Genomic DNA, 17831 nt, shown 5'->3' with positions numbered 1-17831 from the left:
AAATCATATGTACACATGCATGTGGAAACACTTTCCTATTTTCTAGTTCTTATTAAAATACTTGGATTTTTCATGGCTGTAAATTTATAACACATACAAAATAAACCCATGATCTAGTGAGATGGCTAGGAAACTTTTAACATATAGGGTAATAAACCTAAAACTCTATCATAAGGTAAATTCAACTCAAAGATTTATACCAAAAAAAGTACAAATTCCCAATAAAATTATAATCTTATCATAAAAACCTGGTATTTATTTTTTTACTCTATTTCCTTAGAATATCTGGACTTTCTCTTTCTTCATCAATCATTTAACTCTTGCTCTTTGCCTTTATGTAACAATGGCTTAATCATCCGAGTAATTTATATATGAAATAGGATAAGCCAATGTTGTCTGCAATGAAAGTCTTATTTTATGATTCTTTGTATCTGTTATTAAAAAACTGAAACATAGCTTAGTAATAGCGATATACTTTTCTTGCAATAGTAAATCCAAATTGTATGATACTCATATTATGATCTCCGTTAACGGCTAACATGATGATTTAGATATTAAATCATAACTACTTAGAAATCACTTCCATGTGATTAAAATGATTTAAATATTTTAAATATGACACGTTTTAGAAATCTTCTCTATTATTCCTAATTTAGATATTCTGGAAGCCCTCTCTGCAGTAATTCCTTTCCACAGTTACATTCTTGGCTCCCAAACTCAGTCTACCTGTGTTACTATATTTAAAAACTGTTTTGAAAAATAAATAAATAAATAAACAAATAAACAAATAAACAAACAAATAAATAAATAAATAAATAAATAAAATAAAAATAAAAATAAAAACTGTTTTGATTAGAACCTTTCACTAACAAGGATCTTTAACTCAACAGGCATGCACTTCTGATCAGGTAATATGTGTGTAAGGGCTGCCTTCCACAAGCTTTCTAAATACATATGTATTTTTTAGCTTACATCTGAGAATTGTCCTACCACAGGACGCAAAACATTATCACTACTGAAGAAGAAAGGCAATGGCCAAACGTCAGTAAGGAGTCGAATTCTCCAGTGAGCAGTACGGAGGGAACACCAACTACATGGGGCTTCTGCTCCATGGTCAGAACCATAGCCTGGGAGGCAGGTGGATGGACAGGTGCTTGATAAATGTGCCGTGTTCAGGACCAGGGAGGATTTATGAAGACCCACTAACACCACAGTGGTTACCTGAGCACATGGAGGAGAGATCGGAAAGCAGGGAACAACTGTAACCTATCACAGTCAATGGACCTGGTGACACTTGCAGTAGGCAGAAAATAGTCAAAATTAGTGTGATGGCTGGACTATTAGCTTCTCCTGTTCAGGTCCTAGAATTCTAGTCTTTGGCTACCTTTTAATCTCCATCTTCAGACCTGCCTACAACAATGTGTAGATTATTTGGGCCCACATTTTCTTCTCTCCAATCCCTGGAACCTCTCTATTTATCTTTCTCATCTACTTCTGCCGAATATTTAGATGTAGTGAGTGGACAGGGGGTAAGGGGCGGGAGGTATTTATCATCTCTGTCAAGCACTAACACACAATGCTGATGTGCATCTTAAAAGACGGAACAAACTGATAAAGTGTTCATATGCCACTTCTGAGGGATGCAGTAAGCCAAATGTGAACAGTGCTAAAAACAGAGCTGCCAAGTTCCATGCACAAGCCAAGAGGGAGATTTGTATGGAGCTGAAAAGAGCTTAACTGTAGATTATCAGCGCAATGTTTTTGGCCTTTAATACCATGCCTTGCACTCATTAATATGAATAATACAAGGAGGAAGCACACTCTCAATCATTATGGCTCAGGAGTGGAAGTCTGGTCCTAGTTTCCTCAATTTCTCTCACTGCTCTGGTGGAGGGCCTTGTGTGTATCTCACAACTATTAAATATTTAACAAGCTTGTAGCTCAGTTTTCCCATTTGAAATGGTTACCTAAGGCATTTGGGAGGATTAACAGAGTCATGTCTTTAAAATACTTTGGAATACTCATTTATAAAAAGATATGTAAATTATCTGTGTCTCACGCTAAACATTTTTTTGTTGTTTGAGTATAGTTGACACACCATCTAAAACTGACACTAAACACACGTCTAAAATTATAGAAATAAAGGAAAACAGAATAACCCCCACACATAAAAATAACCTAAATATGCTGTTAAGCCTAAGTATGCCAAATTATTGGAAGTAGTTTTTAGTGGCAATCATGATACTGCTCAGTTTCAGATGAAAGGACGGATTCAGATGTTAAGTGACTTGCTAAAGGCCACAAAGTTGGCTGGTAAGAGAAAAAACAACACTCAGGCCCAGATGGCTAGACCCATAAATGTATGTGTTGTACAAACTCCCTCTCAGGGGAGGAGTGATTCTATTTTTCTTAAGATGTTATAAAAATCTTAAGTTTATTTTCCAAATATGTGTTTTCCAGTGGAATGATTTTGCTCCAAAGTGTCCACATTGCTTAAGAAAGTAGCTACATATCACACTAGTGTATTCAATGACTTGACACTCTAGAATATATGGGATTCATTTTACTACAAATGAACAAAAATGTATGTGAGAAGTTTTTTCCTATGATTTATTGCTTGTTTGGTTAATAAGGATTTCTTTTAGCTGAGATTTCAGCATCTAGAAGCTATGTAGAACTTATATTTTATAGATTGTCAGCACCTTCCATAGAGTCTGGCATGTAGAAGGTACTCCACAGATGTTAAGTGAATTCTTGTTATATTCCCAGTTGTCAAAGGCTTAAGAATAATGGCTTAGGATATGGTAGGTTTCTCTTCCAAAAAAGAAAAAGATAAAAAACCTGCACATGTCCCAATCCTTTGATCGTTCCATAAGTAACTTTTTCTTCTCTGTAACCACATTTCTTTAAATGAAAGAAAATATGACTTTAAGAGTGGGCAAGCCTGTGGCTATGGTGAAAGTGACTCTGTGTGACTTCTCAAGCTAGGTCATTAAAGGATACAGCTTCTATCTGGCTCTTTCTCTCTTTCTGGACACTTGCCCCTGACACCCAGCCATTGTGGTCTGAGGAAACTCAAACTAGCACATACAGAGAGAGATCCACATTAAGGACCAGGGTGTCCAGCTGACAGTGAGACATATGAGTGGGAGCCCTGAGAAGAGTGCAGAACCAAGCCTTTGAATTCTCTCTCTCCCTCAGCTAATGCCAAGGGAAGCAGAGATGAGATGTTTCCCTTAAGCCCTGTCCTATTGTAGATTCATGAGCAGAAGAACTGTTCATTATTTTTGGGGCCACTAAGTTCTGGGCAATTTGTTATGCAGTTCTAGTAAGTGGAACAATTATAGACCTAAAGCATGCTTATCAAATACAAATAATGAATACGTGAAATAAAGGATATCTGAAAGACAGAAGGCTTCATCATATTTTTAAATTACAAATGGAATAAATAAATAAATAAATAAATAAATAAATAAATAAATAAATTACAAACTGATAATTGGTCATTGTATGACCAATACTATCTATGGATAACCACTACGCTTCTTCCTTTCGTCCTTTCTTCCTTCCTTCTTCCTTTCATTCATCTATCCATCCATCCCTCTAATTATCTCTAAATTTTCCTCTCCACAATTGATATATCATATTGACCAGCATGCCATCTGGTATTCTGATAGGAACACGGCTCCAGGCCGTATCTGGAACTCACATCATCACCTAAAAAACAGCTGTACTACCTTGGATACTGAATTGTCTACGATAACTTGGTATTGCTGTTGCTGATATTCTCACTTGCACGTATAATAATATTTGGGGAAAAAATTAGATTTGGTGTCAAAGGACTTAGGTTCTTACTTTAAGATCACCACTTAATGATGGTTATTTATATTCTGGGCCTTAATTTCCTCATCTGTAAAAGGAGGAGGAAATAATTACCACTCAGTTCTGACAAATATGTTTATTTTCAATCATCTAACAGAAGTTAAGGCAAATATATGTTCACTTTAATGTTCCAAGTTGGAAAACTGTAGATCACACGCACGCACACACACACACACACACACACACTTCTCTGAAATTTCTCTCTCCAGCCAGAATGACCATGGTTTCCATCCTATTTGAATGAAAGAATTTCTGTAAACAGAATAAACAGAGGGTAGACAATCTAAGCTAGTTTAGTATTTAGGAAAATAAATTATCAGGACATCTCCCTTTTCATCATACAGGGGAAAAAAAACCACAAACAAACAAATAACAACAACCTCAAACTCAGTGGAATGTACCAGAAAAGGACTGAATCAAGATACTCTTAACCTAAAATATCCTCTTATCCTTTGCACAATTTGTGCATTTTCTTTGATCTTCAACTTAATCCAGCCATTCTATATTCTCACTATGTGTAGAGTCTAAATTTTCCAGAAGGAAATGTTTATTTTCTCTGGACAGATTGACAACCATCACAAAGCACAAGCTAATAGCAGTAGTAATCTCGTAGTAAATTTAAATGTTACAGGCATTAGGAAAAAAAAAATACATTGTAGGTTCTTATTCAAACTTGCATTCATTGCCCACTCCCAAATCTACTCCACTCAAAAGGTATTTAAATTAGTGACGAACTTGTAACGGGCTGACCAAAACACGAAAAACATAAATATTTTTGTCGTTAAAAGTTTTACCAAAACCCTTTGTGGAACCTGAAAACCAAACATAATTTCTTTAATAAGAAAACCATGCGTCCCTTTTAGTAGCATGCATCCATTTAGAATGTTGTGAACTCTGTTATTTTTCTCTTGTTGAAATCGTATTAGAATTATGGCTTTCCATTTGAAGAACATTCCTTTTGGTTCACTTTATACTGTTTAGGAATTCACTTCTTATTTCTACCCTTGGTTATGAAAGTAACACAAATTTATGGGAATCACAAACCAAACGGGGGGAAAATCCACAAAATACTTTGAGTCTTTAATTAATGATTTATCCACCTGTATTTTCTCCTTAGTTAGCATTTGGGGAAAGTATGAATTGGAGAGTTTTCATGCTCCATCTCTCTCATGTAGTTCATTGAAAGAACATAATTACATTGTTCAGTGTGGCTGGAGACCTTAGAGGTTGGTGTTACATGCATATTAAATATGCACAAATATGTTTCTAACACTCTAGTATGGTCTGAAAGACTGTAGTATGGTCACAACAATACTGACCCACCAGGAGGTGGTGCACTTTGCAAATATCAGTCCTTTTATTGCTTTTCTTAGAAAGAAGAAAATAAAGTCCAAGCAGCTTTTAGCTTATCTATAAACCATTCAAACTATATTTAAATATGAATTCCCTTATCTCTCTCACCAGGAGGTTGAATGTAACTTAAAATATTTAATTTCATCAACAATTCTAAATACTACATGCTGTATCAATTGTTTAGACCGAATTTGGGTTTAATATTTTCATTTCATTTATTCTGTATTCATTTATTCTGTATCCTTCTTTTCTTTTCTTCCTTTTTAAATTTTACTTTTGCCTACAATCTTGGAAAAGTTTTCCCTGATCCCACTTATGTAGTTTTGTTTATTTGCATATTTCCTGGTTGAACCTTGTGTTAGAATTCATGTGCATTTAAAAAAGTAATTCAGCAACACTCAAAGGTGAATAGAAGACATTAGCACAACGCCTATGATAGTTGAAGGCATATATGCTTGTATACACATTTTGAGAGAAAAGAAGGTTTATAATTTACATAGGGTAAAGCAGTTGTTAGATGATGACTGAAGAGCTCTATCCTTCTATAGATACTCATAACCCAGTTTTGATGATACCAGTGCTGCAATCTTCCTCTCTCTTTTTTTTAAAATATTTTTTATTTATTTTTTTAACATGAGGCAAAGTACATTTTTCTAACATTTATGAAATGACTTGCAGCTATTTGTACTCTTTTGGATTCCTGGGAGATTCAGCTAAAATTGAATGTGGTCCATGAGAAGTTGATATATATTAATAAGTTCCACGATTTCAAAAACTAGCACAGTGGTGTTGGAGTCACATTAATAAGGAGTTTATTTAAATACTTAACCGGCTTGCCAGGATAATAAAACCTAAAGCCATTTAGGCAGAGCAACAGGATCAAAAAATGATAGCCCCAACGAAAAAAGAACAAAAGTACAAATCCACACTTCTTTTCCATTGATTATTTTGGCTATTAGCCCCAGCAGCTGATTTATAAAATGCATGCTAGACGGGACGCATAAGCATAATTTGCCTCTGACACATCAAAAGAACAACCTGAAGCTTTCTACCGCCAGTGGCATTCATAACTCTGGCATACACATTTCTCCAAAAAGCTCGGTCTTTTCTGACATCCGTTGGCTCTCTTTGCAGTACAGTACTCTTGCTTGGTGCCAGCTTTCCTCTTAGCTTGCATAGCTATAAATTGCCAGGTGATGGGTTGTAAAGGGAGATCCCTCCTTTGTAGTCTCGTTAATGAATACGAAGATGCAAAAATCAGACTTCTTACCTTGAACTGACAGACGCAAGTCACAGTGTCTCCAATTCTTAAACATTCCCCATCAAATTTACAGGTGTTGGTGTCACAGAGGAAGAGATCATTTTCTCTGTCATCATAACCTCAAATTTAAAGAGAATACTCCAGTCATTAAAAAATGTTATAGACCTTAGGGGGAAAAAAGAAAAAGCACTATCTTGAAGCTTTAAAAGCATTGCTCTAAATTTTAATTCCAATAACCACAGCTATACTGCAAGGTCATTCTCTACTGATAACCTCCAAAATCTAGTTAAGTGATCAATATTCATTTCTTTCTTTTCACAGTTCTTTTCTAGCCAATTCTCCTTTAATATTCTTTTTTGATATTACTATTTTATTTTAGCCAGGGTTAATGCTGGCAGCAGTAAATGAAGGTTTCACACTTGCTTCCTAGCTTCATTATTTTTTTTTCTCATTAAGTAGACGGTAGTTTATGACCCCCACACTCCACATTTTAGAAATGAGCTGGTGATGGTCTCTGAATGTCATTTTACCAATTCTCCATTGTTAATCATTCTTTTACTTTAAGGTCTGGAACGGCCCCTTATTTGGAATTTCTCCAGACAAAGAGGAAACAAAGCCCCAATAATAAAGATAAACAGGCACAGTGTTTGCCGTGATGGTCTGTCTGGCTCAAATGAAGATTGATCACCTCTAAGTTAACAGGGGTGGAGAGGTGTGCCAGGTTCTCAAAAATCGGCCAGGAAAACAAGTTTGTTCTCTTTAGTTTCTGCAGATCTCTTTAAGATAGCTGGCTCACAATAATACATTTCTTAATTGTCAAACTCAATTTCACACTTAGGTTAGTTATTTCCTAAAACAATACTATGCTTAGGAGGTAGCAGACCAAGTACGCATTGGACCACAAAGCTGTGACCGTTTCAAACAAGTGATTTTGCAGGTTGTTGAACGTGCCTATCTATGATAAAGCACTGGAGAAGGGATTCCACACCTGCAGAGTGGAACTTAGCTTCTCACAAATATATATATACATATGCACCTACGAACCAGGAAGGAGTTAAAGAAAACCTGTTCAATTTTACAGAGAATAACCAAATTTAGAAATTGCCAAAAACAGAACAAAGGCCATCTCTTTGACCCAAATTTAACAGGGCTGCAGAGCTCAACCTGTCTTTAGAAAGCACTAACTATGATGATGCCTAATCATTTTCCTGGTGGAATTTACAGCCCTTAGCAGCCTTGGTCTGCGTGTTTTTTCATCCTGTGAGTTACAGTTGGCCGTTCCCACCTCCCCGAAGTTCCAGACACTTGAGCTTGCATGCATCCCTGGGAACCACTTTATTTAGAGCCAGATTTAACTACAGCAGGATCCCATCTACAGAAGATGAGAAAATTCCATGCATACTCGCGAGCACGAGCAGACAGCAGACCAGGGGGACAATGCCCCGGGCAGGTTGACGCGGTTTGCAAAGCCAGAGAAATGGCACCACGACCCCGGCCTGGGGATGCGCGCTGGGCCGGCTCCAGGAAGGACGGCCAAGGCCACTTGGGGTGCAGCAGCCCCCAGCCCCCGGCCCGGCTTCCCTCCGAGGCTTCGGGGCGCGGAGCCCGCCCAGCTCCCAGCTCCCAAGGGGCCCGGGCGGGCGTGCAGGGTGCCTGGCCCCTGGAGCCGAGTCACCCCGCGCCCCTGGGTCAGGCCCGGCTGTGCGCACCGCCCCCCCCCCCCGCCCCCGCCCCGGGCCTGGGAGACCCGCGAACCGCCTCTTTCCTCAACTTCCCTCCGCCCCGGAGCAGCTCGGGGACACCGGGGAGAAGCATCTCTGGGCTGCAGACGCGACGTCGTTTGCAGCCAAGTGGAGGAGGAGGAGGAAGAGGAGGAGGAGGAGGATGTGAGAGAGGGAGCAAGGGGGGAGGAGGGATGGGAATCTCCCGAAACCTAAGCTCCAGGATCCGTGTGACCTGGGCTCGAGGGCCAGAGCAGGGCGCCTCGCTGGCACCCGGGATCCGCGCATCCCCTGCAGGGGCCCTATTTGATTGATCGCTTTCTCGCTGGTTCTCTCTCATAAAGTTATTTCTCGCTCCTTCTAGCTAGACTTTTTTTTTTTTTTCCTTCTTTCTTTTTTCTTTAATGACGGGAAAAAGGTCTGCTTTTAGGCTTTCCCACAAAGGTCGGTCGGGTGCTCTTTTGGGTGGATCCACAGAACCATCCCGTTTACTCTTTCTTAAAGAAAAAAAAAAAAAAAGCATCCGCAGTCCTAAGTGCAAGGATGCAAAGGTCCCTCCACCTGCACTTTCGGGCCCCCCAGCCCCGCCCACCCTCCCACCCACCGTAGCGGCCTGCAACGGCTCCCGGGGCTCCTCCGGGTGCACGGGGGTCGGCTAAGGAATGGGGGGAGCCGAGCAGACGCACGGAGGCAGGTGCCCGGGGCTGCAGACGCGGCTCCAAGGGGTGGACGGGGGTCGGGTCAGGAATGGGGGGGGGACAGTGGGAGAGCCCCGAGCAGACGCACGGAGGCAGGTGGGGGGGCTGCAAACTGGGCTCCTCGGGGTGGACGGGGGTCGGCTCAGGAATGGGGGGGCCGAGCAGACGCACGGAGGCAGGTGCCCGGGGCTGCAGACGCGGCTCCAAGGAGTGGACGGGGGTCGGCTCAGGAATGGGGGGGACTGAGGGGGGGCCGAGCAGACGCACGGAGGCAGGTGGGGGGGCTGCAAACTGGGCTCCTCGGGGTGGACGGGGGTCGGCTCAGGGATGCGGGGGGCCGAGCAGACGCACGGAGGCAGGTGCTCCGGATGCAAACGGGGCTCCCCGGGGTGGACGCGGGTCGGCTCAGGAATGCGGGGGGCCGAGCGGACGCAAGGAGGCAGGTGCTCGCGCTGCAAACGGGGCTCCTCAGGGTGGACGGGGGTCGGCTAAGGGATGCGGGGGGCCGAGCGGACGCACGGAGGCAGGTGCTCGGGCTGCAAACGGGGCTCCCCGGGGTGGACGGGGGTCGGCTCAGGGATGCGGGGGGCCGAGCGGACGCACGGAGGCAGGTGCCTCGGCTGCAAACGGGGCTCCTCAGGGTGGACGGGGGTCGGCTCAGGGATGCGGGGGGCCGAGCGGACGCACGGAGGCAGGTGCCCCGGCTGCAAACGGGGCTCCCCGGGGTGGACGGGGGTCGGCTCAGGGATGCGGGGGGCCGAGCGGACGCACGGAGGCAGGTGCTCGGGCTGCAAACGGGGCTCCCCGGGGTGGACGCGGGTCGGCTCAGGGATGCCGGGGCCCGAGCGGACGCACGGAGGCAGGTGCTCGGGCTGCAAACGGGGCTCCCCGGGGTGGACGGGGGTCGGCTCAGGGATGCCGGGGCCCGAGCGGACGCACGTTGGCAGGCGCCCGGGCTGCAGACGCGGCTCCTCCGCGGGCCGGGGCGGGGCGGCGCTGGGGCGCCCGGACTCACCGGAGCAGTTCCAGCCGGTGGGCGTCTGGCAGTCGCTCAGGGAGGTAGGGAAAGCCGCGAGCCTGGCGGGGCGGGCGACGAGCAGCAGCGCGCCGGGCAGCAGCAGCAGCCAGCAGAAGCCCTCGCACAGGGTCCAGCCGCCGCCCGGCCGCGGGGGCTCCGCCAGCACCATGGCTACTCGGCGCGGCTCCGCAGCGGCCAGCGGCTTCCGGGCAACGCGCGATCGCGGGGGCCGGGCGGCGGGCTCCTGGGCATCCCGCGGGCGGCGGCGGCGGCGGCGGGGGGGCGCGCACCGGGCGGGGACGCGGCGGCCGGACCCGCGCGGCACCGCCGGAGTTTCAGAAACATGCAGCGCCCCGGCCCTGGCCCGGCAGCGGGAGCGAGGTCGGCCGGCGGGCTGCGCCGGGGGCGCGGGGCGCTGCGGCCATGGGGGCGCGGGCCGGGGCGGGGCGGGGCGGGGCGGGGCGCGGGGAGCCGGGACGCGGGCCGGGAGCACCGTCAGGGCGCCGCTCGGGCCCGCCGCCGCCGCTCGCGCTCTGCCGCGCGCATCCCCCGGCGCTCGGGAAGCAGCAGGTCCTCAGCCCGCCCGGGGTCACGTGGGCGGGGGCGGGCGGCCGCCGATTGGCCGAGCGGGATGCGGCCCGGGGGGCGGGGCCGGGGGCGGGGCGCGGCGGCGGCGGCGGCGGCGGCGCAGAGGGCGGCGGGGGGCGGGGGCGGGGGGCGCTGGGGGCGGGGGGGCGCGGCTGCCGGGCGGACCCCGCGCCCCGCCGCCTGCCCCGCTCCCGCGCGCGACCCCGGGCCGCCTGTGCCCCCGCGGCGGGCGCGTCTCCGAGCTGGAGCCGGGGCCGGAGCGCACCCGGGCTCGCGCCGGGCGGACGCAGCGGAGCGGGGACCGGGCCCCGGGGCCGGGGGGAGGGCGGCGGGCGGCCTGGAGGCGGCGGCACTTACCGCGGGAGCCCGCGACCCCGGACCGCCCGCCCGCAGACCCAGCCGCCCTCCGGGCTCTCCGCTCCCTCCCCGCTTCCCCCCTCTCCCCGCTCTCCCCCTCTCCCCCCTCTCTGCCTCCCTCCCTCTCCCTCTCCCTGTCCCTCCCTCTCTCCCTCTCCCCCTCTCTCCTTCTCTCCCTCCTTCCCTCTCCCTCTCCCTCCCCCTCCCTCCTTCCTTCTACCCCTCTCTCTCCCCCTCTCCCTGTCTCTCTCCCCCTCTCCCCCCTCCCTGTCTCTCTCCTTCCCTCCCCCTCTCCCTCTATCTCTCTTCTCCTCCCTCCCTTTCCTCTCCCTCCCTCCCTCCCTCCCCCTCTCTCCCTCCCTCTATCTCTGTCCCTGTCTCTCTCTCCCTCTCTCCTTCTCTCCCTCTCTCCTTCTCTCCCTCTCTCCTTCTCTCCCTCTCTCCCTCCTTCCTTCTCCCTCCCTCTCCCCCCTCCCCTTCCCCCTCCCTCGTCCTCCCTCCCTGGAGGAGCCCCGACCCCCCCCCCCGGGGGGAGCCGAGGTCTGGAGCCCGGGCCGGTGGGTCCCGGTGCAGCGGGGACCCTGCCCGCGGGGTGGGATCGGGGTGGGATCGGGCCGGCCCCGCGGGGGAGGCGGCGGCGGCGGCGGCGGCAGGTGCAGCCTGGGGAAGCGGCTCCGAGGAGGCGTTGGGGCTCGGCGGCGCCCTAGGGCCCCGGGCGGGGGGGGGGGGCGGCCCGCAGAGGCGCGCGGCCGCGGGCCCGAGTGTCCCCGGCGCCGGCTCTGCGCTCGGGGACGCCGCCTCCTGCCGCGGCCACAGCCCCCGGAGCGCCCCGCGGAGTCGCAGCCCCGCCCGGGAGCTTCCCGGGACTCGGATGCGGAGCAGCATCCCAGGGGGACCCGGCGCCCCGGTGCGGCCGCGGTGTGGGGCTGACCCACGGGAAGAAAGCTCCTCCCGGGGCGATTGCTCAGTGATTCAGGTTTCTTTCTCTCCCTTCCTTCCCCGGCACCCTCCTTGTAAGTCACCCCGTCCCTCCCTCCTCCCTCCCACCCCTGCCTTCCTCCTAGCCTGCCTTCCTCGCTCCCTCCTTCCTCCTCCTCCTTCCCTCCCTTCTCCTCCTAACTCCCCCACCCCTTTCCATCCTTCCTCCGTCTCCCTCTCCATCCTTCCTCCCTCTCCATCCTTCCTTCTTTTCTTTTCTTCTCTTTCTTTCTCTATTTCAGGAGGCCTCATCTCCGTCTCGCCCTTTGCACCCCTCGTCTTCCCCTCCCTCCTTGGGGTCCCCCGGACTGGGGGGGGCGTGCTTGATGGACCCCCGCGGGCAACCGGCGTCCACCCCGGGTCGCTTCCAGGAGGCCCCGGGGGCCCTTGGCCGGCGGGGACCCTCCGTCTTCCGCAGGCCCCGCCAGAAGCACGACTTGCGCCCCAGCTCTCCTTTTAAGTACTTTAACCTCCAACCTCCTCCCACTGCCTTGCTTTCTAACTTCTCCTTTGAGAGATGCCATCGTGCAGCACCTCAGAGCCTCAAACAAACCTCATCTCCCCTCCCACCCCAGGTGAGACCCATCGCTTATCTTGCATCTCCACCTCCGCCCCTAGGTTGCACCCCCGCCCCCCCCAGCCCCCCAACCGCTCCCGAATATTTCGGATCCCGCGTGTCTCCCTCCCTGCGATGAAGCCGCAGGTCCCAGTTGTGGTCGGTGGCATCTCTCCCCCACACCGACAAGGACCCCATTAAGACAGATCAATTAGACCAGACGCTGGAAGAAGCATCGGAAAACCGGCTTGGAGACGGCGCAGGTGAATTCTCCAAGGAAACAGGAGGCGTGTTGGACGAGCTCTAGTGTTGAGGCAGCGATTAGGGTCCTGCGAGGGGACCTGCTATAGGATTGGGCGCTGGGCCCACGAGTGGAACCCTCACCGACCCTCCTAGCGCGGTGGGAGTGCTCCTCAAGCCCCTGCTAACCAAACTCTGGCCTACTTTCTAATAGGATGTATTCTTCCGAAGACATGTTGCCCAAAGTGACTTAAAACCCCAAAGGAAAGTTAATGACTGGTTGTGACTGGTTAACACATGCAGTTACCTCCACAGAGGTTCTTGAGATCATTACACAGTTGCCAGCAGAAGCCTTTCCCGGCAGGAATGCTGTGATCCCGGTTCAGCTGGCTTTGTGCTCCGTGTTGGAGAGCCACCCAGCAGCAGATTCCGAGGCTGGCAAGCACCACCAAGTGGCAGAAGAACATCACTCACCAGCAGAGTGTCGTGCAAATACATACGTTATTCAGCCTCATTATCAGCCCCGCAGAAAGAGACAGGAGTTGTGTTTTGGGGGCAGTGAGGATCAGATTAGTGATGGGATGAGGGTTTCAACTCCCCCCACCCCCGCCCCTGACAGAGTCCAACCAGTTTACTCACTAGAACTGAATTAAAAACTAGGTCTACAAAACAAAAACAAAAAACAACCCCAAAAAACTAGTTCTACAAATTGCACTTTGCACCGTGCATTATATGAATACCAGCCATACAGTCCAGTCGGCTCATGCATTTGCAAAATTTCTCATTTTAAAAGTGTACAGAATATTTGCTTTCAATATCTCTTAGTTTAGAACAGTTTTGGGTTTTTTTGTTTGTTTTTGTTTTTGTTTTGTTTTGTTTTGTTTTGTTTGAGACATACACACTCTAGAATCGTCTGGGGGGGTAGAGTCAAATTGTCGTATTTTTTTTTAAGATTTTATTTATTTATTCATGAGAGATACAGAGAGAGAGAGTGAGGCAGAGACACAGGCAGAGGGAGAAGCAGGCTCCATGCAGGGAGCCCAATGTGGGACTTGATTCCGGGTCACTGGGGTCATGCCCTGGGCTGAAGGCAGCGCTCAACTGCTGAGCCACTGGGCCGCCCGTATTTTTAAGTAGAAGTATCCCAGAGATTTTTTTCCATGGAACTTTTTCAAAAAGTTTTTCCCCCTCTGTGGAAAGGTCATTGATAAGAACCGTGAGGTTACTCAGAGCGTTAATGGGGGTGCAGTTGAGAGAAGGGGGGGAAGTGTTTCTAGAACAAAAATAATTTAAGATAAATAAATGAACCTGAAAAAATAAGACCCTGCGGATCAGACCTCTATCTCCTTTCTGATCTCTACTACTTTCGGATGTTTCAATAACGGTAAGACACATAGTGTGCTTAAGTGTCGTGCAGGGGGGAACACGTTTTTCATCCCCACGAAACCCCTATGAGACAAGGAATTCCTTATCTCCATTTTATAGAAAAGACACATAGCTTTCAAAGCATCAGGGGACTTGGCCAATGTAACAAACCTGGCCAGTGGCACAGCTAGGACTCAGCACAGTTTTGTCTGAGGTCAGAGCTCAAAACCTGTATCACCATTGTCTGCTGCACCACGATTACCTTTCAGCCTCTGAAAAAGGGAACCAACCAGGAATGTATTAATTCTGTCCATGCAGTCTCTGTCTACAGAGTACCAGTAAGACCCAAACATTAAATCTCAACCCTGAGCAATCAGATGTAGTGGTTTCCATACTTGCAAATCTTATGAATTAATTCATACGAATTACTTATGAAGACTTTTAAAAGATAGACAAATTCCAGGTCTCACTAGCAGGGATGTTAATTCAGAAAGTTTGGAGTTGGACCATGGAAACTGTATTTTAATACTCATCCTTGTTTGAGAACAGAGGTCTACATATAGGTCTACACCTATACGACAAATGAAAGGATATCTAGATTCTTGCCCAGTTTTCAGAGAACTTTTGGTAGAGAAGTTTCTAAGACAAGGGTTTATTCTAAAAAAAAATAATAATAATAAGATGGGAAGGAAGCCTGGCTGGCTCAGTCCAGTAGAGCATGAGACTCTTAATCTCCAGGTCTTGAGTTTGAGCCCCATGTTGGGCAAACAGATTACTTAAAAAAAATTTTTTTAAGATAAAGTCTTATACTCAGTGTGTAGATGAGCTGTTATACACATCTGTCTCTATAGCTATAATTATTGAATTTCCTTATGCATATATGGATATGTAATATCCAAATATGTAATAAGCATCTATTATGTCTGACTTAGTAGTTTTGTGACCATGGACAGTTGCCTCATTTGTAAAATAGAGGTAATAAAACCTACCTCCAAGTGTTTTTCTGAAGATTAAGGGAGATATAACATGTGATATAATGATAATGGGATGAATATATATATATATATTCATTATATATATATATATTCATTCATTATATATATTTATATACATATGGGATGAATCCTTATATAAATGAATGAATGAATACCTAAATACGTATGTATGTAGTCAGCTATGTATTTATATATATAAAAACATATATAAATATATAATCAAAAATAATTAAGGATATACAAGTTATATATGTGTGGCATTAAAATGTATATGTTGATTGTTAATAATGAGATATAGTATCATTTTCATATCTAACCCAAAACCTTAACATTTTATCTCTTAATTTCTAGCCTACCTAAGATATGTAGATAGACACAAATCATTATTTCATTAGCTTTCATTTATAACTTAATATAAAAAGTACATATTATATTATCAGTAACAAATATATTGGTATATCAGGTGTTTAATTTATAGCTCAAATGCCATTGATAATGTTTCCAAGAAGTCATCTTCATTTCTGGTTGATTTTTTTTTTTTAACTGAGAGTAAATTTGCTAATTTTCCATCCTTCATTGTAATTATTTAATGATGCATAAATAGCAAGCCATGATTTAAAGAAATTATCTTATAATGTAAGTTTTCCCATGCCTTATTGAAACCTGTACCTTTAGGTTCTTTTGATAGTTTATGTGTAGATTTATCATTTCAGTGCTAGAGAAATAGTATATTTCCTCCGATGGTAGTGGGCCCCAGTCATGACTGTACATTGTAATCATCTGGGGGGATTAAAAATAATAAATGCGGAGTCTTACTCCAAGGCCTTAAATCTCTGGAGGTGAGGTGGGGGCGTTGGATTCTTAAGTTTCATGATGACTCTAATGCATAGCCTTGGTTGATAGCCACTGCCCTGGGGAATGTAAAGGAGTGGGTGTTTCCTCATTACCCAAACATCCAAGTTTCAGCAAGTAAAAGGGTGATTGTTTTTCCCTTAAAACTTTAAAATAAACATCTCACAAAAGATGTTGTCTGATTTTTAACCAAAGCAATATGCAACAGTTAATGTTTGCCACTAGCTTGGCAATAGTTTGAAAAAAAAGACCCACTGTTATTTTCTAAAATCTACCTATAAAAAGCAGTAGGCATCTCGATACAGTTTAGTGTCTTTTTATTTACAAATTCAGACAGTTTTCAATCATTAATTTAATCATAGCCTTTCTTAGAGCTCAAGACTTTTCTTCAAATCATTATGAAATTTTATTTTATTTTATTTTTTATTATTTTATTTTATTTTATTTATTTTATTTTATTTTATTTATTTTATTTTATTTTATTTATTTTATTTTATTTTTTGCTGTTAGAACCAGAAGTTTGAATCAATTTGGAATGAAACTTCATATCTCTCTTTTTCAGTTGAGTGGGAGTTTTTAGGGTTTGTTTTTCGTTTTGGTTTTGTTTTGTTTGTTTTTAGCCCATCTTGCTTGTCAGTTGGCAGAGTCTCTTAGGAACTAACCTTCTGAGCTATTTTGATGCTCTGCTATCCAAGTGTTTCTTCCTCATCTCCCCTACTCCTCCAAGAAGAAGAGAAAGAAAAATGGAAGTGGAGAGGCTTCTGTCCTAACAGAAATTTGGGAAACACTTAAGACAGACTACTTAGCTTCACGATGCATATTTGCATATTAAAGGCTCTGAGGAGCCCTGCCTTAAAATCAAACCAAAACAACATCAAATAAAACTAAACACCTATTTAGCTTTATTGAACTCAGGTTTTCCAATATTATTTGATCATGGAATCCCTTTTAGCAAGAGAACACCGCAATAAACTATGGCAATGGATTTTCATTTATTACACCATTAGTAACAATAGTTTAAAGGAATGAGGCTCTAAAAAAAATTATGTCTGCACGTTAGATAAGGCTGGTCATTTCCTTGAACTTCTGTTTCACAGAAACAGTAGTAGAGCCAGTACACAGTAGGGTAAACGTTCCTCAGTTCCTCTCTTCTGATACAACTTTCCCTCGGTATAATCATTTACAACCTTTAGATTTTCTTCCTCAGTTTTATCTCACATACCAGTGATTGTAACATAGGATCAGATACAGATGGTGTCTAATAACACTGCTTTCTGAAAAGCGGTGTATTACGTTGGTGAACGTGCTACAAGTGTTCAAATAGAAAATTCTGCAAGATTTTTAAAAGAGTTTGATTGACTTCTTTACACTTCTATACTTACCTCTTTGCAGCATAAATCTGGACAGCATTTTAGAGCTTCTGATATCTTGGTGAGGGAGGCAAAGCTCTAGGCCAGGGGGCCTGGACAGGCATGGCTTGGCATCCTCGCCCTGACACTTCCAAGCCGGGTATCCATGGACACGTTATTAGTTTCTTTGAGTCTCAGTTTTCTCTTGTCCAGAGTTATTTTTATTACTTGAGTAACAAGAAAGTTAGCCTGGTGTAATAGAATGGAGAATCGGGGGCTCCAGAGGAGGAGGAAGGCAAGTTACAGGAAAGACTGAAGTCTATAAATAGAAAGCCATCCAGAGAGTTAAGGCGGACCTTCATTTTATCTTTCTGGGGCAGCAGCATCTTTCTTTCTTTTTCTTTTCCTTTTTTTTTTTTTTTTTAACTTTGTTAGCTATTTCCATTGCTCTTTTTCCGTATAGTTTTCTCTGCAATCCCAACATCCCCATCTCAGATGTGTTTATAGATTGCATTTAACTGTATTAGATGTCTGCTGAACGTTAGACACGTATCATCGTGAAATTGTATATATTTGAAATGTTAGTACATCTGATAATGAAGGAAAGATGTTTCCTTG

At 46.1% G+C, this 17831-nt stretch overlaps 1 protein-coding gene across 1 annotated transcript in view; it reads right to left on the bottom strand.

Annotated features, from left to right (window-relative positions):
* The window catches only part of TMEFF2 (transmembrane protein with EGF like and two follistatin like domains 2), a 221549-nt gene extending 211154 nt beyond the window's left edge, over nt 1-10395 (bottom strand). The window contains exons 1-2 of the mRNA XM_026002629.2: nt 9931-10395; nt 6506-6615 (exon numbers count right to left, since the gene is read on the bottom strand). Coding sequence (XP_025858414.1) covers nt 6506-6615; nt 9931-10102 — 282 coding nt within the window. The 5' untranslated portion in view covers nt 10103-10395. The remainder of the gene's footprint in view (nt 1-6505; nt 6616-9930) is intronic.
* Nucleotides 10396-17831: the final 7436 nt, after the last annotated feature.

This window comes from Vulpes vulpes, chromosome 16 (genome assembly GCF_048418805.1).
Source record: "Vulpes vulpes isolate BD-2025 chromosome 16, VulVul3, whole genome shotgun sequence".
NCBI lineage: Eukaryota > Metazoa > Chordata > Mammalia > Carnivora > Canidae > Vulpes > Vulpes vulpes.
The sequence above is the reverse complement of the archived record's forward strand: the minus strand, read 5'-3'. Positions and strand labels throughout refer to the sequence as shown.